This window comes from Xiphias gladius, chromosome 8 (assembly GCF_016859285.1).
Source record: "Xiphias gladius isolate SHS-SW01 ecotype Sanya breed wild chromosome 8, ASM1685928v1, whole genome shotgun sequence".
Classification (NCBI taxonomy): domain Eukaryota; kingdom Metazoa; phylum Chordata; class Actinopteri; order Istiophoriformes; family Xiphiidae; genus Xiphias; species Xiphias gladius.
The window spans coordinates 6,347,857-6,369,356 of record NC_053407.1 but is presented as its reverse complement, the minus strand read 5'-3'; the positions used below and the strand labels follow the sequence as shown (position 1 = coordinate 6,369,356).

Genomic DNA, 21,500 nt, shown 5'->3' with positions numbered 1-21,500 from the left:
GTTTGTGGACATTATATCAGATGTGTACAAAGGTTCTTTCCTTTAAGTCATCTGTGGGAATCAACTCACAGGGCCAATAACATTAAAAGTGGTGCTTAACTTTATTCTAACCATCAGTCAGATGATGAAACGGCTTTGTCAGTGTGCTCTGCCACACATTCGATCCCCAAAGGAGCAGGAGCTAGCCATAAATATAAGAACAGGCGTGATTTAATCGACTTATGTCCCTTGCCTTTGGTCATGAAAATAAAGGCCGTAAGAAAGGTGGCCTTATCTAAAGTTTGCATTTATTTACTGATGTACATATTCCAAATAATGTCTTTCTGGATATAAACAATAAAACTGTTCAGGTTGTCAGGAATTGGTTAGCACTAAATACTCGCTCCACCCAGGACCTCATCTTCCAGGGTTGCAAAGAAAGTGGGCTGGGGGTCCCAAATGTGGAATGGATCAACACAGCTACCAGGTTGACCCGTCTTATCAAAATGATTAACAGTGATGATTCTGCAGTCTGAGGGCTAGCTAGAGCTTCCCTCTTATTGAACCTTCATAGGAGGAAGGTCCCACTAGCCAGTGACAACAAGGATAATTTCCTGTGCTTCAGGAGGAAGGTTGATGGAAAGCTGGATACACATACTAAAGGCTCTGGGATCTGGTCAGATTGGCCTGACCTCAATGACCCTTGTAGCTGGACTGAAGTACAACTGCAATAGACAAAAATAAATGCAGAAACTGATATTGTGGTGTCAGATGTAGTGGTCACAGCCAGTGATGTTGGAACACAACACACACTCCAACAAACAACATTGAGGAGAGTTTTCCTCAGTTTAAAACAAGTGACAAGACAACACTGGACTGGACTGAAAATGCAGGTAAAACCTGCCGCTCTCAACTTTGGTGACCACTGGGTGTCTCATTCCATGTACAGAAATTCAGCTGTAGGTGAGGACATTCGCTGCTTTACTGTGAAAGCCAGATTACAGATGTAGTCAGCTAAATACAATCTTGCTTTATGGTACACTGGATATCACCATCCAAATTGTGTAGTGCATTCTGACTCTGATCAACACCTATAATCAGTTGCACATATTGTACATGGCTGTACAGGTTATAAACGGGCTCTATACTGCAAAACATGGCTGTATTGTTGATTTAACTGCTGCTGCTGTCAGAGAGATGCTACCAACAGGTGTAATCATGTACCAATATCCCCATGTAATGCTGGGATGGTTTAATGTCTCTCATGACCTGTTCTGTAACATTTCCATCACCCCTGGTGTTGTTTTTTGCGATGAAGGCTGTAGAAAAGTGTTAATCCTAGAGATAGGGTGTTTTTGACCTGTACATGGATGAAGCTATTTCTGATACACTGGTCATGTCCCAATCTCTGATGGCAAACGTCACTGAGTTGGTACTGAATGTAGATTAGTGATAGTTATATTTGGCTCAGGCAGTGTTTTCTTTATCCTCAACTATCAAAGAATATATAAGATCTTTGTACATATTTGAGTCCTCTGAAGTGTTTCTGGGAGACCATCTAAATGGCTCTGGCTGAAAAGACCAGTGTGATCAGTAGAATGCCACTTGGACAAAGGCCAAGGCTTCATCAACCTCGGTTGAGTCACCCGGACAAGGGTGTCTCTTGTATGACCCGAAACACCCAGTGACTCAAGGATACAACACTGATGATGTGTCCCAGTATGTGCATCAGAAGACGTATGAAAAACCGCAGATTCAAATAAAGTATGTGCTTTCTTACTTTGTGGGACTGTTTTCTTTATTTCCTCGCGTAGCACTTTGTCCATTCTGTTGGTGAGGGCTGAGCTGAGGGTGTGGCTGAGCTGCTGGCTGAGCTGTTCTTGAAGCTGTTGCTGATGATTTTGACTCTCAGACAGAACTCGCTCCAGCCTGCGCTCTGAGGTCATGAATGGTTAAGGCTCGAAATAATATGCTGTTAAAGGATCACCATTGAGACCAGCACATGTAACATAATGACAATTGTAGGAGTTTGTCCTAAAAGGAGGGAGTGCTTTAAATTACTGGAAAACACAAACAGTAGTTTCAGGTGCTCCAATTAACACCAGGCCTCAGGTTGTGTGACGAAAGAAAAATTTGTGTTGCTACAGCTTATGGCTTTTTGCTTAATTCAATTTTATTTCTGAATAATGGCATCACAGTTGTTCACTGGGCTTGGGGTGTAGAGTGGGCTCAAGTTTTTCTCAGAAATTTCATGGGTTTTCAGAATACACAAACTACCAAAAATGAGTAAGAAAGATCGAAGGATACGCTCTTGTTCCTGGTGGTTTGTCAGGACGTGCTCGACCTGGGCCATAATGGAGCTCTGCATGGCTTCAATCTGTCCACGCAGATCAGTCAGCTCCCTCTGTTGGCTACGCAGGAGCAACAACAACTCGTCCTGTACTTCTACATGCATCTATGAACAGATGGAGAGAATGACTGAATAAAGGAGACCAAGTGAACCAAAGAAAAGTGCCGCTGAAATTTAGGAATTACACCTGCATTAATTAATATTTTTGAGTTAAACGCTGAATTAAGTAGACAATTATTTGCTAAAAGACTAGAAATAGCAACACTATAAGATGGTGGCTGGGGCTCTGTCAGCTTGTTTTGATATTATCCTGTTTACTAGTAGCCGAAAATCATTTACTGGTTTAAGTTAGCTGCGATGCTTTTCAAAAAAGAACTTAAAGAGAACACGTAATATAAAAATTCAAGATAAAGAGGAGCACGTTCAGCCAGAGACTGAATGACACAGGAGGTTCTTCTTTACTGTAGCCATTCAGTTATACAATTCCTCCCCTTTAGACACATCTCCATCAGTACTATGCTGTTAAACTACTGTAAATTTACTGTTGACCCACAATACACTTTTCATTCAGTTTACCTTTGCATATTATGGTTAATTTATTGTTTAATTTAACATTAATGTAGTTTGCAAGTTCCTATTTTTGGACTTTTGTCCATACTGTGATTCTACCTTGCACATTACTTTTTGCCACATTTACATTTGTACATTTTTCTATTCACCTACGCTGCATTTATAATTATTATTACTATTTTATAGCAGTTTTTACTTTTTTAATTATGTACATCCTCTCTCCTAACTGACTGTTGAGAAACTGTAAATTTCCATGGGAATCATTAAAGTTTTTCTGATTCTGATACATAAAATACAATAGAGCAATATGAAAAGATTTTTTTGTGATCACCTTACCTGACCAGAGTCCATTTGCCTGGACTGACACGAGTCACTGAGGAGAGGGAAGAAGAAGAAGAAAAAAAAAAAAAAAAAAAAACACCATTATGAGCATTTTAACACCTTTAATGATAACACTTGAACCAATTAATCAAGTATCAAGAATTGTGTTTATGTGTATATACATGTTCATGTGTATATTAAGCACTACAATGTAACATTTGTGGACTATTTTGTATATATTTATGTAGACCAAATAACTGATAGTGAATACAGGCATGGACATAAAAGTAATGGCTGTTTCTTACTGTTACAGAATTAACAAGAGCTAAAGAAAGACAATAAATTCTAGCAAAATAATCCACTGAATACCATCACAATTATGTATTTAGAGCTACAGATACATTTTTAGCCTGGTCTTTGTTTTAGCTTGACTAGCCATATAACCTCTGCTGCTGAACTAACTCAATTATGCTGGATTTAGAGCAGGCTCAGTCACTTCTCAGTTTTGTTCGTTATAATACTTGGTGTGGAGATATGCAGTGAAAAGCATAATGCTGATGAATGCTCAAACCCAATAAAGACTGGGTCAGTGACCTACAATCTCCTAATGCATAAAGACATCATCAATATTATTATTAATAAATCCCCTCCTCGATACCCAGATTCCTCAAATATCAAAATACCTGTCATCTTTCTTGGTCTTCCTCTTTAGTTTTGGTGAGCCTCGTGGTGAAGTCTTCCAGTCCTTAAGTGGGAGTCTGTGAGAAGAGCGAGAGCCACAGTTCCCTGAGGACGATGCCAAGCTGGCCACCTCATCATCAGGGTCACTGAGTACACAGACACATCAATACACACACCACATGGTAAGAAAGCTTATGTAGCCTGTGAAGCATACTGTATACCATATGCACTGTATTCATTTTGGAAAAGGTCAATAAAATCAAAATTTTATTGTAAATAAAGTACTGTGCTTGCTTTGTGCTATCTTGCGTCTACAATGACACGAGATGTACCTCTGTTTGTGTTATGTTCATTTATGTTACCTCTGGTCTGCACCAGCGTCCTGACTGTCATTCTGTGTGAGGTGATAGGAGCGCCGATGGTAAGGGGAACTCAAGTGTCTGTCCTTTGACTCCTCTCTTGAGCTACATCAGACATATGACACAAACCTCTTTTTGATAAATGTTTTTCACACTGCTTTTACGATTTCAACGCAGATATGAGAGATAAAATGAACTGGTCATATTGTCAGTGCTACGTCATCTCTTCCTTTACAATTGCAAGCCTTATGCAACTGCTTGTTTATGCTAATGTGTGTCTATGTTCAGGTGCTCTATATACTTTGTATGTAAAAGGTTTTGGAATTGAAGAACAAGACTGGTCCACAAGTAATCATTTTTAATTATTTATAAAAGACACAAACTGTATAACTATAAAATGCATTGGCTGATTTTGCAAATTATATTTTAGAACTTCTGTGAGATGCTTCACGTGGATGTGTATGTTTTGTAATTGCTAAATGTATTTGTATGTGCATGTAGGAATTCTTACCAGTCTCCAAGACCATTGTCCCTGAGACTGTTCCTGGTTTCTCTGGTGATGTCAGGTGCAGCAGGCCAGGGTGTGTGGCTAACACTACCATCTGAGGACCCTCCTCCTACCCCAGGGTTCTCCTGCGATAAGGCATTCTCCAGTAAAGATGGGGTGTTGTTGAGTCTAGGCTCTGACTCTACAGCCCCGCCCATTGGCCCATCTGCCCCTCCAATTTCAAGGGGCAACAGGCTGAGACAAAAAATATAGCAGTTTGGTTAATTTAAGGGACTGTACCAGTGTTTTTGCAAGTTGCAAGATTCTCTATGCTTTTCAGTACTCCTTACCATTTTAAAATGCATGCTGGTTGTTGAATGTATTTCTATACCTTGATAACAGCTTCAGGTTTTCATTAATCTTGTTACAATAAAATCAGTTAGCAGTCTCTATACATTTTCTTGACTTGTGTACTCGTTTACAGCAAACAAAAAGTCTGGGTTCATTTTTGTCATAGTTACATTATCATTACTGGCCATCAGTGTACCTGTTGTTGGCTGTGCGTGGTGAGGTGAGTAGGTGCAGCGCAGAGGCAGCAGAGGCCATGCTGTCTGTCTGTAGAGCAGAAAGTGGTAAGGGCTCCAAGCTGGAAACTATTCCGCGCTGAAGCTGCAGGGTCTGTGAAGCAATCTCTGGCATGTCCTGGGACATGGCTGTGGAGGCTGAGGAGATGACATCAGGGGAGCGGGCCCTGGTCGGAGAGGCCAGTGGTGGCAGGAGGGAAGAGTCCAAGACCTGAGGGCTGTCAAGTGCAAGAGGACCACTAGGGGATGCCAAAGCCTGGATATGGAGAGGAAGAGTGAATTGAAAATAAGATCATGCTGTAACTGCATTGGGAGGCTGGTAGAAGTAGGAGAGTGTGTCCGGTCCTACCTGTAAATTCTCCAGTCCAGGCAGCAGCACGGCAGAAGCAGCTCTAGGGCTGCTGGTTGAGGCAGAGAGTGTCAAACTACTGCTGCTGTTGTTGTTCTCTGCTCTGTTAGGACTCTGACTGACATCGTCAATAACTCTGCACACAGTAAGACAGACATACTGTACTCAACCACACATGTTAATGTGTGTGACCAGAAAACAAAACAGGAACAAATTATGTCGGTATGTTAATCTGATAGTGATTAACAGGGTCTGTACGTAAAAAAAGAAGAAAAGTCAACCACCACAAAAAACATCCCATACCCAATAAATTCTATGCAACTGGAATATCCCTTTTATTCAGCACTGAATAAATGTAACAATTAAAATTGTTGAAATGGAACATGGTTGGAAAGACACTCTACAACAACCTGTGAAATCCAATTTCCAAATTCGATTGACTCTAACTGCATTTACCGTTATAAGGAATAGACGAAAAAATACTTCTCATTAGAAAATATCAGATGGATGTTCTACTGTTTTACAGACACGGGCCACTAGTAATCACTTTATTATGATCATATCCCAACAAAACTGCATAAAGAAACCTACCTGTTAGTTGAGTCAGAGTTGCTGCTGATAGCTGTTACAATGGTCAGACTGCTGGCACTGCTGCCAGGAGATGCTGGTACCTGGAGGGGAACATAAAAGTTATCTACAAGCAGCAAATATAATGAAGAGTTTGGAAAACTTCTCAGTTGTTAAAAACAAATAAAAAAAACAAATTGTTGCTACCTCTGCATTATTTTCCTTGCCTTACTTTATGACGTTTGTCATTTCACATTTTGCAGGCAATCGCATGAATTCCCAAACTGAACAAACTAAAGCACGATGCAGACAACTGGGATGGGTAATATCACAAGTAAATTCTCATGACAGTCAAATTAATGACGACAATCTACAAAAAAAGTTATCAGACAGAACTTTTTGTCTTTTAATATTAAGAATTTCATCACATGGATGAAACTGAGGACCTAGTTTATCTTTGGCTGTTTGAGTTGTACCTTCATGTAAACTCAAACAGCCACAGATCTTCAGGTCTTCAGTTTGTATAGAGTGTGTATTAACAGGGATATAAGCTTGTGTCTGTTAAGTGTTGGCAGTAGCACTTGAGTGATACGCGGGAGGAGGTGCTATTGATGGGAAGAACAGGCAACAAATAAAAGCATGTTTGCCAAAGGGGAAGTTTTTTAAGACCATTTTGTAAACTGCACACTGAAGTGAAACTCAGACATGAACCGGACAGACCATTCCATTTGTTAATGAAAGATAGAGTAGTAATATAAAAGGCTTATAGGTGTTTGTACCGAAGTGCTTGGTGTCATGAAGGCATCGGGAGTCATCAGCTTGGGCATTGGCCCACTGCCAGTGGCAGGAGTTGACAGGAAGTCAGCAGGAGCAGGAAGAGATGGGATCTTCCTTAGGTCGGTCTGGGAGCCACTTCCTGACTCCTTGTCAGAGCTCTGGTCAGTGAGATGGTCTGAAAACCCAGCTGGAAACACAAAATGTAAAAAGTACTTCAGCAATGTGGCAATGTGGCAATATCTGAATACAACAAAAGCACAAACCTAATGTGCTATATGTAGAGCATGTACAGCAAAGAAATCAACATCTCTTACAGCATCTTTTGGTTATTCATATTCCAGGATTTCTTTAATAATTTTGCACTGACAAGTTTTGTAAGTAATTTTCTTCAAAACTGATCAATAATACTTTTGTTTAACTCTCTCTCTAAAAATGAGTAAATGACTGAGTCACATTTTTAAAATGCTAGATTAGTCAGCTATTTAATTACATACCTATTGATTAAGCGTCAATGTTTATCATTTTCCGATCTCAATTTATTACTAACTAAACTCAACCTCCAACACTCTTATCTTTACACACTTGGTGCAGTAGAGTTCACAGATGTTCACAAATGAACACCATGAAAGAGAAACTTATGTAAACATAAAGATGCATCATCTCCATGTATTGGGATTTCCTCTTCACGTTTAGTCTATTCTGAATTCTTTGGACTCTGACTTACCAAAACAATCCTGAGAATCAGAATGAGGCAGAAAGACTGCAGAGCTAGAAGCCACGTTGGGCTGAAACCAGATCTGGACATCCTGCAGACTCCTGAAAACACAACCAGACACAAGACACACAGATTTAGGAGTACCCTAATTATTAGGTCTTAGGCCTGTCGCATGCCTCTTGAACCAGACTCCACAGTGACGGACCTGCCACATGTCTCCGAAATTCGAAACATCTTACACTTAACTTGAATGTTAGATGAAAAACTAGTCTTTGGTAATTTGGTGTTTATAATTATTGACTGCCTGTTCACCAAATTGCTCCTTGGGGATATTCAAGCTTTACTGTATTCTGCTTAAACCAACGTGAACTGACATCAGATAGTGGGTGGAGACTTACTTGGTGTGAACACAGTAGAGTTTAATCTGGATCCCAGACTTGGACTCTGTGGGCCCTTGAGTGCCCTCTGGAAGAAAAAAAAAGCACGCAAAAAAAGTAATGCTGTGTTAATTAGATCAATGCTGCTACAGATTTAATGGGAAAATGACCCTTGTTTTAATTCAGCAGTGTTCCCAAAAAGTCACCAAATGAAAGCTAAAAGCAATTAAATCGCAATGTTTTAGGATAACTCTGTGTATGGCAGCCCTTGGAATATCTAAATGACTAACAACATGCCATATACAGTATTTTTTTCTCTATATCTATTTATATCTATATATCTATATCTATATCTATCTACACACACACACACACACACACACACACACACACACACACACACACACACACACAGTAGGATTGATCAAAAGACTACCGGAGTTAAGAGTGTCTTTTAATTTTTTGTGATGTAAGTATGTGCTTGTGTGTACATGTGCACCTGTGGTCATGCTCTCGCTCTCCTCCTCTGGAGGGAGGACCTCAGTGTGTCGCAGTCGGCTGTGGGTGACATCCCGGACTCCAAAGCTGAGCACAGGGTGGGTCAGCAGGAACTCTGACACAGCTGTGAAACTGGCCTTCCCTTTCTCCAGGTCCTGCCGCAGCTCCATCACATACAGAACCTGGCAAAGAATTACATCAACTATGTATGAAGTCAGGCTCAGGATGAAAAGGTAATGTGGGTAAAAAGGAAAATGGTCTGGTCCAGATACCAAGTCCAAAACTTCAAACATTTTGGGTGGGTGTCATCTACAGGCTACACCTAGTTATAGCAGGAGTGGCCTTTTAAACAAGAATAACTCAAACTGGCATTTAATTAACTTAAATTATTTCCTGAAGGAAGATTTAAATTCAACCCTCAAGAAGGAAGTTCATATTCAGATTAATACTGTATGTCAACTGAGTTACACTGAGTGATAGAAAAGTGATAGGAAATTGCCAAAAATTTGAATCACTATCAAGGAATAATGTAAGAGCTTGAGCAACATTATTTGTTAAAACTATTTTTTGTGAAGATTCCTGAAACTATGCAGCTGACAACATTATGCTGACCTTCCTCTGTACGTCGGTGAGGATGAGATACTCAGCAGAAAGGTCCAGACTAGCCTTCAGACTTGGCAGAGCTGATGAGTTGAATGGATCTGGAGAGAACCTGTGAGAGGAAAACACTCCATCATTAGTATCTTTAAAGCTAATTAAGGGTACCTGCTTCAGATAACAGATTCAATCATCCCTAAATCTCTTGAGTCAAGAACTAAATTTGACATCTGGAGTGGTCTGAAGCACCAATTTGATGGAGGCCTTTCAAGGAGACATTTACTACTGGATATACAGGTTCTGCCAAAGTAATACTCTAATACACTGGTAACATGGTAAGAGTGATTTAAAAAAATTTTTAAATGATGACCAAGGGAATAACCTGATGGTTTGTAAACAGGTCCAGGAAACAGTGCACCACATCTTCAGCTCCTGGTTCTGATCTGCCCCAGTAATGAGGAAACGCCAGAAAGGAACCCTACAATGAAGAAAAGTGTAAGGGACCAGAGGTGAGGTCTAAGCGGACTTAAATGACCTAAAAATTAAATGGCAGCAACCTCAGATTATTGCATGTACTGTATATCACAACTTTCACTGAAAGCTGTGTGTGCACCTATGTATGCTTACTCTGGATCTTGCCTCTTGTGGTTGTCACAAAAAAGAAGGCAAGAGAGGGGGCGTCCTCCATGAGGCCGTAATTCATGGAGACATCTGGACAACACAGAGTGAAGAAAAGTGAAAAAGTGAAGAAAAGATTGGAAGAGAGAAAACCAGAGTAAGAGAGAGGGAAGACAATAGACAGAAGGCTAATAATCTAGGAATGTGTCACAAACACACATTTAAACCCATCCTCCTTGCGTACCTAGGCTTGTCCTGTCCCCCTTCAATGTATATCTGCCAGAACTTGATGTATCCATCGTGACTGGCTGTGGCTAACACAGTTCCATCTGGAGACAAGGCCCCTTCACTGACTCGCTGAAGGGATGGACATAAAACAACATACAGCATCAGTTCAGCAAGGAATCTATGTAACAAAACCAAAATCATATAGCATGCCACTTTGTACTTCTTGTTATTGTGGTTTTATTTTTTCTAATGGAAATATGTAATATCTTTAGTAATGAACATAGTTCCATTTGACCTATTGTGCAGGTCTCAAGGGTCTCTGATGTGGCATGTTTATTTCAAAGTAGTATATATTTCATAGAAGATTATTTAAGTGTACTGTGTTGAACAAATACTTTAATGGTTAACAGGGCTGACCCAAATGCTTCAAAGCTTGGATCGCTGCCATGGTAATCAACATCCAAATCAGTTTTCGAATGCTGTGTTTTTACAAAAATCATTATTAAATAGGCATTAAAAAAAAAAAAAAAAAAATCCCAAATAGCCCGTGAAATAAGAAATGGTAATCCAGCATTATTCATCATGCATCAACATTAATTATTATTAGTTATTTTCAGACAGGGTCATCTAATCTTAGTGATAACTTTGTATGTCATGTGATACAGTCATTACCAGCGCCGAAACTGGGACAGTAGCACATGACCACCTTACAAGTTACAACTACGCTAGCAAGATGTGGAAAACGTCAAGAATCTGGAATAACCTCCAAAATTGCAAAGATGATCCCCAATAAATCGAGTGCCAGATATGGCAAAGGAAACTGGCATATCACAAATCTACGAGTTTGGCAAATCACCAGAAAACTATAAGTAACAGCGTAGCCATTTTGCAACTATTAAAATGTCCTTTTTTCTGTTATGGCTCATGTTAGTGCGACCCAAATGCTGACAAAATATAATATGACTGAAATTGTCCAACCAGCTCCAAAATGGTATTCGGGTGCTATTTCGCATTCTTCGAAAAATGTTAACATTAGTGTTTCATCACAATCCCTACCTGCGTATGTCCCTTAACTGTGATGAGGCCTTCCTTCAGCTCTGTGGCATCGACAGGCCAACTGCTGTTGTTGGCTCTCAAGACTTCAAGGTCCCACACCTCAGCCTAGAGGGAGGAGGAGGACAAAATTAAAAATTAGGGTTGCAACATTTCTGTTTGTCTCCTAATATGATTCTGATACATTTCGATAACACAGGCAGTATTAATGTGATTTCAGTGTTTTTCTTCTTTATAGAGTTCAATTTATTGTATCGACCTGGTCATTCCTGATGCACAATCATGAGCTCATTCCCCTAACTTAACACAAGGCTGTAAATAAGGTAATGGGTAATGGGTAATAGGTAGTATTCGGAATCCCCCCATTTCCTACTTTTTTCCTCTGTTCTTAAAATTAGTTTTTGTAAGGAATATTACTGGAAAAGTCTAATTGCAATGTCATTGATCTTTACATTCAGCTAGGACAGATATTTCTGTGTAAAACACTGATACCCTGTCTTCATGTAGAAGGGCCAAGGTCTGGCTGGTGTCATCCTGGTTCTCCTCATTATCATCCAGGATAAATGGACACCATATCAGGCGATGGTGAGAGTTCAGTGGAGTGTCTTCTGGCCGTCTGATATGAACCACTATCTGATCTCTGTAAGGAACATTAGTTAAGGAAAATTGGAGAGAAGACCAGTCCTTGGAGGATCAATTTCTGTCATTACTGTGACAAAAGCAGGAGGTGAAAAATCAGAGGTCTGCGTAAAATCACAAGTTGGTTTGAACTGCTGTGCGTGCTATTTTAGTGGTTATTAGACAAAGAGATGTAAACAGTATAAATACAAGCAGTAACATCCACTGTACACACACAGCACATCCTCCCACACACTCCTTTTCAGTGTGTCCCACATGTCAGGATACAGGATCTTGTTTCCAGTGCAGGTGAGTTGCCAGACCATCAAGTTACCCGCTTCATCTACACAACCCAATAGGGAGGAGTCAAGGTGAGCGAAAGCCAGATCTGTGATGGCCCCAGTGAATCCTTTCAGTAGAGAGCGCTCAGCAAAACCCAGACTCAGGACACGAATCATTGCATGGTTGTTGGCTCCTGGAGGAAGAGGTGTTTATTTTGAAGACAAAGATAAACCAAGGGGCCTGGGCTATCACAGCACTCAGTGCAGATAAAATCAATCGGGCAGCCACAGAAACAATCATAGAACCTGATCATGTTATGCAAAATAGCAGTTTAAGAAAAGTGAAGGAATAATATAGTGAGAAAATTTAATGTTACCCTGGGGCCCTTTTTAAAATCACATTTTTCAATATTATGAGCTGTACAAACAAATTCCATTCAAAAACCTCCATTTTATTAGGGCGCTGGTAGAAATCTCAGGCACAGATACTGTATTTCAGAGCCTGGAAAAATAAATTTTAAAACTATCTATATTGCTGTCTGTATGTTGAATTTTGACAGCTTTTTTGCAACTACAGTCAAGATTTATAAGTATTAGGACAGTTACACATTTTGTTGTTTGTTAGGCTCTGTGCTTCAGCAGTTTCAATTTGAAATAAAATAGTGGATACTACATTTAACTGCCAAGTCTCATCTTTGATTTGAGTAGGTTTACATCATTATAAAAAGAACTGTGTGGGAGATATAGCCCTTCTAACACGCAGTACTCAAAAATGAGGGGGGACAGATACACATGAAGTCAAACAAAATCATCATATTTGAATTTTTTCGTGGAAAATTCTTTCCAGCCACTGGCTGCCTGAAGTCTTTGACCCAGATACATCAGCGGCGTATCTTTCCTGGTGAAGCTCTCCTAGAGCTTCACCAGGAGAGCTTCATCATACAAATGATTTTCTGCTCATCCACAAGCCTTTTGCTCCTCAGTCTACCAGGTTGTTTTCTATTTTCTATTTTTACTGTGCACACATGTTTTTTTAGAATATACCCAAGTGTTAATTTCAGCAAATCAACTACCTTTGATCTCTCTGATAGATTTTCTTTTTTTGGGAGACTTGTTATTATCTTCTTCACTTGCAAATTCCACCTTAATCTAAATGACGTGTGAGCTCTTTTGTGTATGAACTAACATTGAAACAACGCAGCTGCCCAAGAAACATTTAGTAGCCAAGCGCACAATTACCTCTGAACCCTTGCAATGTTGGCACAGCATGTTAAAAGATCTATATCTCCCAGCCAGCTCTTTCTATATTGATGTAAATCTACTCTAATTAAATGTGTTTATTATTCTATTATTTTTATTATTAAATGTGTTTATTATTTTATTTTAAATTGAATGTGTTGAAGAGCCTGAAGAACAAAAAATGTGCAACTGTTTAAATACTTATAGCCTGGCATGTACATGGAAAAAATGAATTTATTTAATATACCTGTTTACCGTTTTCATGTGGACAACCCATGTTTTAGACCAAAAAAAGAAGAAAAAAAAAGCCACAGTCCAAGATAAAGACCGCACATACAAATGTGCATGTACTTTTGTACTTATAACCTGATTGTCTATGTTATTACTTCTTGATTTATAACATCTCAAGTGCTATTTTAATGTTTGTCTCATTTAATGGAAGAAGTAACTAATAAGTAATTACTCCTGGATGCTCACCTCTGATGGCGTAGGCCAGGAAGGAGTTGGACACAGCTATCAGTCTACCATAATAATACTTGTGTTCCCAGTCATATTTGGCAACAGGTTGAATCTTCACCTAAGCAGAAAAGAAATTCACCATTCAAAATTAGTGAATACTCTCGCAACAAAATTCATAATGACTTTTTTAATTAAGAGGCTGTAGTCAAAATAATGTATAAGGGTTATTCCATGCCAGTTCACCAAGAATTCAGAACTTTTCCCAGTTCACTTCATGAATTTTCCTGAAAAAAAAAAACAAACAAAAAAAAACTTCTAATAAATTGACGGGGCCTTGCAATATCCACTAGCTGTACTCCAAATACTTCTTTAGTTATGAATTTGTGAAGTTTACCCCTTGGGGTTAATTCAATATTTTCTGCGATTCTCCGTAAGCCTCTGTAATTATCCTTAGGGTTACTTGAATGTTCAGTGCAAATTTCAACCCAATCCAGTGAAAAATAAGCAACTGGTGAGGCTTACAAAGAATCACAGAATTGATGATATTTAGCTCCAAGAGCCAAACTTCAAAAATTCATTGTTAAAAAAGTATTTCGAACAGAGCTATAGGATTATGCTAGGTCTCGTGAATTTAATAGAAGCTTTTACATACATTTTTTCAAGAAAATCCATGACATGAACTGGGAGGCCCTAGGTGAGTTGGTATGGAATGATCCATAAAATCTCTAAAAAGAAAAAGAAAAAGAAAAAACAAATAATTTTTTAAAAATCAAAAATTATTTTTTAAAAATCAAATCTTTTCTTTTTAAGAGCTAATTTTATACAACTCCAATTATCTTTGTTATACTGAAAGTAGCTGAAAGTCACACAATGAAGGGATATTCAAATTGTAAAAAATAGAGCAGGGATCAATATCTTTAAAAAGCATAGTAGGTTACCACTTGCAATAAAGCAAGCCTGTTACATCCCGTTGAGTCATTACAGATGCAGTTTTTGACCAATATAAAAAATAAAGCAGAGGTTCCTTTTTAGGTACACAGCAGCTTGAGTATCTCACTTTGTTGGTGTTGTAGGTGACCAAATTTCTGATTTATACATTGAAAGTACTGTGCTATTTTGTAGCTGATGATTGAAGTTCTTACCTTGTTGCTGCCTCGAGCCTTGCTGTTGATGCTGGAGTCTTGACTCGCCACAATCTCGACATTGTCAGAGGTTATGGGGATACAGGTGGACCCATCATCACCAGAAAGGCAGCTGAAATTACAGCACATTGGTACAAATATGGTTTTAGTTTCTTTAAAAAAAAAAAAAAAAAAAAAAAAAAAAAAAAATCAAAGCACTCACAAATATTACTCTGCTAAGCTGGTTAAGTGACTGATGCTAAGAACCCACTCACATTATCTGACTCTCCTGAGCGCTGCTGATGTCTGTGGAGATGGGTCTGGTAGATTCTGACATGGTTGACCGATCAGTGCTTCCTAGAAGGCCTGCTGCTCCCAATAACCCATTCAGCTCTCCATTAAAAGATGGCTTTCTCTGACCTACACTTGATTGTGAATCTGAGGAAAGAAATCGAATTCATGGGTTATACGATGTAGAAAGATGCAAATTTAGAGCCAGAAAGAAACTTCAAGCCTGCAGAGAGGTAATATTTGTTCTGGAGGTTTCTTACCGTGTCAATTTGACAGGGCAAGTGTAAAAGAAATACATTTAAGGCTTGAAAAGCCTTAAGTTACCATCAGCCACATCAAATAATTTAATTTCATAATATTAGCAATAATCTTATTTAATATACTTATTTGGACTGACAGTCGTGAAATACTAGTAAAAGGCTCTCTCTGAATGCCTGTAAATATGTTTCTACAGCAAGGAGAATGGTGTCTGGAAGATGTCAATCACACCATTCTCCCTTGCAGACAGTAATCAATCATCTCCGTACTGTAGCATACTTTAACACACATTTTGAAGTGTCAGAGCAGGAAAACCACAGGTGGAACTTATAAATTTAATAGACTGCATTTAATGTCTAACTTGTCGACGAGTTCACAGAAAGCTCTTCAGTGCTGTTATGTTTATTGGTCTGATAATACCGTGTACATGGATGTTAAATACACAGTCGAGTGACCTTGAGTCCAGAGAATATCGCGCACTTTTTTTCCCCAAAAGAAATACTGCAACTAACAAAAAAAAAAAAAAAAAGGGTAAACAACGTTAGTGAAGAAGCGGGACTTTCTTTTCACAACACATTGAGTCTGTAGTTTTATGACATATGTGTTTTCTTTTACTCCAACTACCCAAAGCCGACAGGGTCTTCTCTAAAACACCTGGATCATTTGGCCATTGCGGTATAAATATACATTTTCCTGCATTAGAGTCACAAATGAGCAGGTGTTACAGAAAGCACCTCGTATAAACGAAACATTCTTCAACTTTTTCGTCGCCTGGCAGCAAAAGATACAACTCCCCCTCCACCAGTAAGTAGACTGAGACATAAGCTAGCTCGCAGCGTAGCTAACACTTAGGACGACAAGATACTAGCCACTTTTCCGACGCAGTATGCGTTCTAACATTACGACGAACCTGAACACAACCGTTGCTCCGCAGAAATTAATGTTAAAATACATGTGTAAATTCACTGACATTCAAATTGTGCTTTGACGCGAATGGGTGCCTTTCGTTGGCAGGTAGTGAAACTGCTATTAAGCTAACTTTACTTCTGTAAAGCAGCGCGCTAAACCAACTCATGTTAGCTAGGTATCAATTTAAGTAGCTAACTAGCTTTCCAATAGCCTCAGAAGCTTTCCATTAGCTTCTGAGGCCTAAACTAGCATAGCCGCTATTCATTCCCGTGCCAACTTACCGGTGCCGTTCCCGGGACGGTCAAGCTTGAGGATGTCCCGGAGATGCTGGGTCGCACCCTCAATATCAATATTAGAATTGGACGCCATAGGTGAGGGAAAGGGGAGACTGGGTTAATTTAGGGGAGAGAATAATTTCTTGATTGATGCGATGCTGTCAGTGTTCACTTCGTTCACCCCGTTCACCCAGAGCAACCGTCTAAACTTCCGTTGTGTCCGCGCCGTAGGTACCGACTTGTCTATGTGTCAGGTCATTGGTTCCCACCTCAAATTCTGATGAAGTTTACAAATAATATACACTACAAGGCATAATGCCGCCCTCCACAGTCAGTAAAACTGATTTTTAGACATTTAAACTTCTTATCTGATACTTAACATTGTGTTTCCCCTTTTATCATTTTTTGAATTTATCGTTTGCTCTTTAGTAATTTTATCGGCAGCTTCATAACCTACAACTCCTATGTGTTCTGGCTCCCACAAAATTCCAACTAGACATACACTTAAAAACATGACATTATGACACTGACATTTACATGAATGAGTATATACACATGAACGAATGAAATTAAAGATGAACCTCAACCCAATGTTATTGTAAAATTTTATTTAATTCTTTATGTTGCCATATTAATGTCCAAAGAGAAGCAAGCTGGTTTACACTCAAAAATAAGTTGTTTCCATTTGCTTCATTTTGGATGCCGATAGGCTCCTCACTCAGGCCCCCTGGTGGCACAGAATTTTTTTACCGTATATCAAGGGCGTCTGTCCATTACTTTTTCAACACCTGTGTAGGTTCAGACTCATTAGCATGTCAGGTGACTGGCTCCTAATTCCAGACCTGAACTAGTGAGGTGTCCTCCACTCATTGATTCTGAAACTGTTCAACAAATGGAACCAATGCAATCATCACAGTTAGTAAGTACAAAATTTAATCAACAAAACACTGCTGCACCTTTTGACGAAATATTGTTTTCACTGAAGTGATGACTATCTGCTGTTTCAACATATGGATCATACCGATGCTAACAGTATGAAACATTTCTGTCCCATACAATAAGAACTTTGGCTTGGGTCATATACTCTGTAGTAGTGCTTTGGTTCTACTTGAAGTTGTTTAACAGTCATAGAGGAAAATACTACTGCAAAATACTGTAAGGTGGCAACAATATGTACGATAAACAGGGGTAACATTCTAAAATCAACTTCTCTTACAGGTCCTCAACTCATGGTGTCTAAGTATCAATCCAACAGTGCACTTTTCCCCCAATTTAAAATCTGTATACATCATAAATCACTGGGATAATTTTTATGTAAGGTAGCATGAGGCAAAGGATTGCCCTGACAATAAATTCAGAGTCAATAGCCCTGTGGCTTTATGGATGAAAATAATAAATAAGAAATACTGAAGAAACTGTATTTCATGTGGATCGGTTTAGTCTGGCTGATACCTGATCCACTCATAATACGGTCAGTAATGGCCCAATACAGATCGAGTGAACCTATTGCTGACATGTATTTATTTTACAATTTTCTCAATCAACTAGATCACATTAAATATAAACTATAGTATAGTATACTAAAGTATTTTCAGTTTTGCAGCTGATCCTCTGTAGTATGGCCACTCAAACTAATATCTGCAAAAAGCAAAAATATGTACTTATAGTCAACACTTGTATGAACACTCACTTTGAAGAGATAAATGAAGGACTGGGAAAACAATTAGCCAAAGAGAATGATATGGAGACAAAGCCACACTAGTAAGAAAAAAAGTCCAGGTTTTATTGTGTATCGTGGCTGTAGTCCATGTTAACTGCCAGACGTGTTAGAGAGGAAGAAAGGAGATTGAGAGACAGAAAGACAGAGAGACAGAAAGATAGAGAGAGAGATAAAGAAAGATAATATGCAAGATCAGAGCCAATCACACAGCAAGGTCAAACTTCATGTACTCCATGATTCTTTGGTTTGCAAGAGCAAAACCTGCTATGAGAATGAATCATGGCAAAGTTAACAACCGTGTAAAGGAATATAAATCTCAGTTAAACACACTAAGGCAAGCTAAAGTAAACACACAAGTGGCATCTAAAAACAAATTACAACACAAGAAGTCAGAACTTAAGAAGCCGACTCTGGACCTGAACATGGAGCTACAAACCAGTCAACAACAGTGCTAACAGAACTGAGTTGACAACAGTGGAGTCAACAATAGAGTACAATGGGTTAGAACAGAGTAAAGAAGGGTGAAGAGCAGAGCAGAGAATGAGTTAATGGCGTCGGTCAGCTGTTTTGTCTTCCTGGTGGCTTGAGTGTAGATATTGTAATGAGGGGCTCCCAGCGTCATGCATATCAGCAGAGTGGCAGACAGGGGCATCTGATTGGTCGGCCGGCTCTCAGCAAAGAAACACATCGCAGTTCTACTGGCTGGGGTGGTCTGAAAACCCACCTGGATGAGGTTCAGTGATTGACATCTAGAATCCGGTGTTTGCTTGTTTGTCAAACAGGCATACATGAGACAGCAGGAGGGAGGGATGAGTGTTCTGTCTTCTCTCCATCCTCAACTCCTCCCTCCCTTCCCTCCATACTTCACACGGTGCCCTTCACTATGGCTGCCCCTGCCCACCAGAGTGGGAAGGGGGCTTAGCCAAAGTTGTGAATGGCCAGCCTGAACATGTCATTGGTGCACACCCATGCATCGTTAATGTTCTTGAGGATGAAACTCTGATGAAAACCCATGATAGGGTCATCATCTGCCTGCAGATGCACACAGACAGAAGAGGTTCAGGACAAAGAGCATGCTGGAAATACTGACTGAAGCAGCCATCACATGGACACTAAAGGAACCTAAATAATGTGTCTTTTGCCTCAAGTTTTTCTGCGCACATTTTCTTTCTGACTCAGTAAAAGAGAGAGAAGAAAACTGTTATTGGAGGGGATAATACCAACTGCCATATCGTTACATATAACAGTTTCCTATACATTCAGTTGTATTAGGTACACCTACCTCCAACTAATGCAGCAGTCCTACAATAAATCCTCCCTTAATGAAGGTTATACTGTTCAGTTTTTGTTGAAATTGTTGGCTATTTTAGAGGTAGTTTGTGGTGCTGTTGTACTGTACTGCATTATATAGAGAGGCGTTTCTGTTATTTAGCCCATCCTCCTCATTGATATAAACAGGGTGGACAAAAATAATAAACACCCTTTCAGTATAATTCAATGCAGTTCACCAGCACCACAAATTGGAGCCTCCAAAATGTTACAAGTTACAACACAGACTGAACATACTGACCTTCATGACAGGAAGATTTATTGCAGGGCTATTGTACTAGATTTTAGCTGCATGTACCTAATACATTGAGTCTGTGCATTTGTGTAGATTTTGTAACAGCAAGAAATTGAACAAATCACTGTAACAGTAACTGAGAATCTGGGAAGAGGAGGAGTTGGTGTCCCTCTGCTAGCCAGTGTTGTACAAAGGCTTCTCCACCTGTGCGTAGATGGATATTATTTAAGATGTGTTGTAGAGTCAGAAGCATGAAACCAAAAGGTGCTTTTCTGGGCAAGTCAAGCACCTGAGTACATAGATATATCTGGAATTCTTTTTCTTCATTATATACGTACAATGCAGAAAATTTCACGGGAGTATACAAAACGTTGCTTGGTCATAAATTTTACTTTTAAATGAACAGTAATTAGATCCTAATAAGATGATTTGATAGTATGGTAACAGAAATTATTTGAAACACGGGTACACACATGAATGACCTCATTTACTTTAGAAGATTCTGGATAAGACATGAATGATGGTACTTACTTTTAGCTGTCCTACAACCATACTCAAAATGCAGCAGTCTGGAGTTGGCTGGTGGTCCTGCGCTGTTATACTATGCGCTATTTTTGTGAAGGGGAGACTCTGGCACAAACACAGAGGAGAAAAAAAGAAAAAAAAGAAAAAAGGAAAAAAAAAAAAACACAGTAGGAAAATTAACACAGGTATATAAGACACAAATTCAAAAACAAATCAAAACAGTTACCCAGAAATCTTCTAATTTATCTTTAACTATTCATTCAATCATTAAAACTTGAGAGAAACAGTAATATAATTGTCACTGAACACACACACACACACACACACACACACACACACTTGCACTATGGTTCCAAAAGGTTGAGGAGAACTCTGATTGCTGACTGCTGTCTGTATACACAGATTCTATAGTAACGGATTAGGGGTCGCCCACCACCTATTACATATTACCTTTGTACATAGCAATAAATTACTAAATAAACTCACAGTGAGTTTCTCAACAATTGCTCTTTTTCCCTGGAACTGTTGTCCTTCCCACGTAAGGCATGAGGCATCAATCTGTGTTGAGCAAAAACAGAGATGGGTTATTACCACACTAATTCATGTTTTGCGCTTTTTCTTAGTTATACTGTGAATAAAAAAGGCCTAATGATGAGATAGTGGGCTTACTAGATTTTTTTTATTTAATCAGCAAGCTCATTCAAATTTAAGAAAATAAAAAAATAAAATAAATAAATGGTAATTTTTTCCCTCGAAAAATAAACGTAACAGAAATATACACAGCATGCTTTGGGCTATTATAGAACCCTTAAGACTGCAATTAATGTTTATTCTTGTTAATCTGCTGATTCATTTTTTCGGTCTAACATATCGAAAATGGTACGAAATACCCATTACAAAGAAGCTGGAACCAAGAATACTTACCATTTTGCTTAAAAAAATGACAAACGTTTAAACGACTAGCAAAACATGATTATATTTCAGTTGTTCAACTAATAGATTAACAGACAAATTGCTTCAGCTCTAAATGCCTTTGGCAGTGCTGTGTGCTATTTTATCCTTTTCATCTATACTTGAAGCCAGGTTATTATCCATACAAGTTAACTTCAGATGGTAACATCAAAATCTGC

The 21,500-nt window shown here is 39.0% G+C and overlaps 2 protein-coding genes across 2 annotated transcripts in view; both read right to left on the bottom strand.

Moving 5' to 3' along the window:
• Window positions 1-16,800, bottom strand: part of edc4 (enhancer of mRNA decapping 4) — a 25,080-nt gene extending 8,280 nt beyond the window's left edge. Inside the window, exons 1-24 of the mRNA XM_040132201.1 lie at window positions 16,568-16,800; window positions 15,104-15,266; window positions 14,850-14,961; window positions 13,726-13,825; window positions 12,017-12,203; window positions 11,603-11,750; window positions 11,114-11,218; window positions 10,074-10,186; window positions 9,839-9,922; window positions 9,594-9,689; window positions 9,227-9,326; window positions 8,616-8,796; window positions 8,138-8,204; window positions 7,749-7,840; window positions 7,027-7,211; window positions 6,272-6,351; window positions 5,681-5,816; window positions 5,295-5,587; window positions 4,772-5,002; window positions 4,264-4,365; window positions 3,904-4,047; window positions 3,236-3,272; window positions 2,287-2,434; window positions 1,760-1,915 (exon numbers count right to left, since the gene is read on the bottom strand). Coding sequence (XP_039988135.1) covers window positions 1,760-1,915; window positions 2,287-2,434; window positions 3,236-3,272; window positions 3,904-4,047; window positions 4,264-4,365; window positions 4,772-5,002; window positions 5,295-5,587; window positions 5,681-5,816; window positions 6,272-6,351; window positions 7,027-7,211; window positions 7,749-7,840; window positions 8,138-8,204; window positions 8,616-8,796; window positions 9,227-9,326; window positions 9,594-9,689; window positions 9,839-9,922; window positions 10,074-10,186; window positions 11,114-11,218; window positions 11,603-11,750; window positions 12,017-12,203; window positions 13,726-13,825; window positions 14,850-14,961; window positions 15,104-15,266; window positions 16,568-16,655 — 3,148 coding nt within the window. The 5' untranslated portion in view covers window positions 16,656-16,800. The remainder of the gene's footprint in view (window positions 1-1,759; window positions 1,916-2,286; window positions 2,435-3,235; window positions 3,273-3,903; window positions 4,048-4,263; window positions 4,366-4,771; window positions 5,003-5,294; window positions 5,588-5,680; window positions 5,817-6,271; window positions 6,352-7,026; window positions 7,212-7,748; window positions 7,841-8,137; window positions 8,205-8,615; window positions 8,797-9,226; window positions 9,327-9,593; window positions 9,690-9,838; window positions 9,923-10,073; window positions 10,187-11,113; window positions 11,219-11,602; window positions 11,751-12,016; window positions 12,204-13,725; window positions 13,826-14,849; window positions 14,962-15,103; window positions 15,267-16,567) is intronic.
• Window positions 16,801-18,141: 1,341 nt separating this feature from the next.
• Window positions 18,142-21,500, bottom strand: part of nutf2 (nuclear transport factor 2) — an 11,487-nt gene continuing 8,128 nt past the window's right edge. The window contains exons 3-5 of the mRNA XM_040133923.1: window positions 20,857-20,928; window positions 20,377-20,475; window positions 18,142-19,313 (exon numbers count right to left, since the gene is read on the bottom strand). Of these exons, the coding sequence (XP_039989857.1) occupies window positions 19,200-19,313; window positions 20,377-20,475; window positions 20,857-20,928 (285 nt within the window). The 3' untranslated portion in view covers window positions 18,142-19,199. The remainder of the gene's footprint in view (window positions 19,314-20,376; window positions 20,476-20,856; window positions 20,929-21,500) is intronic.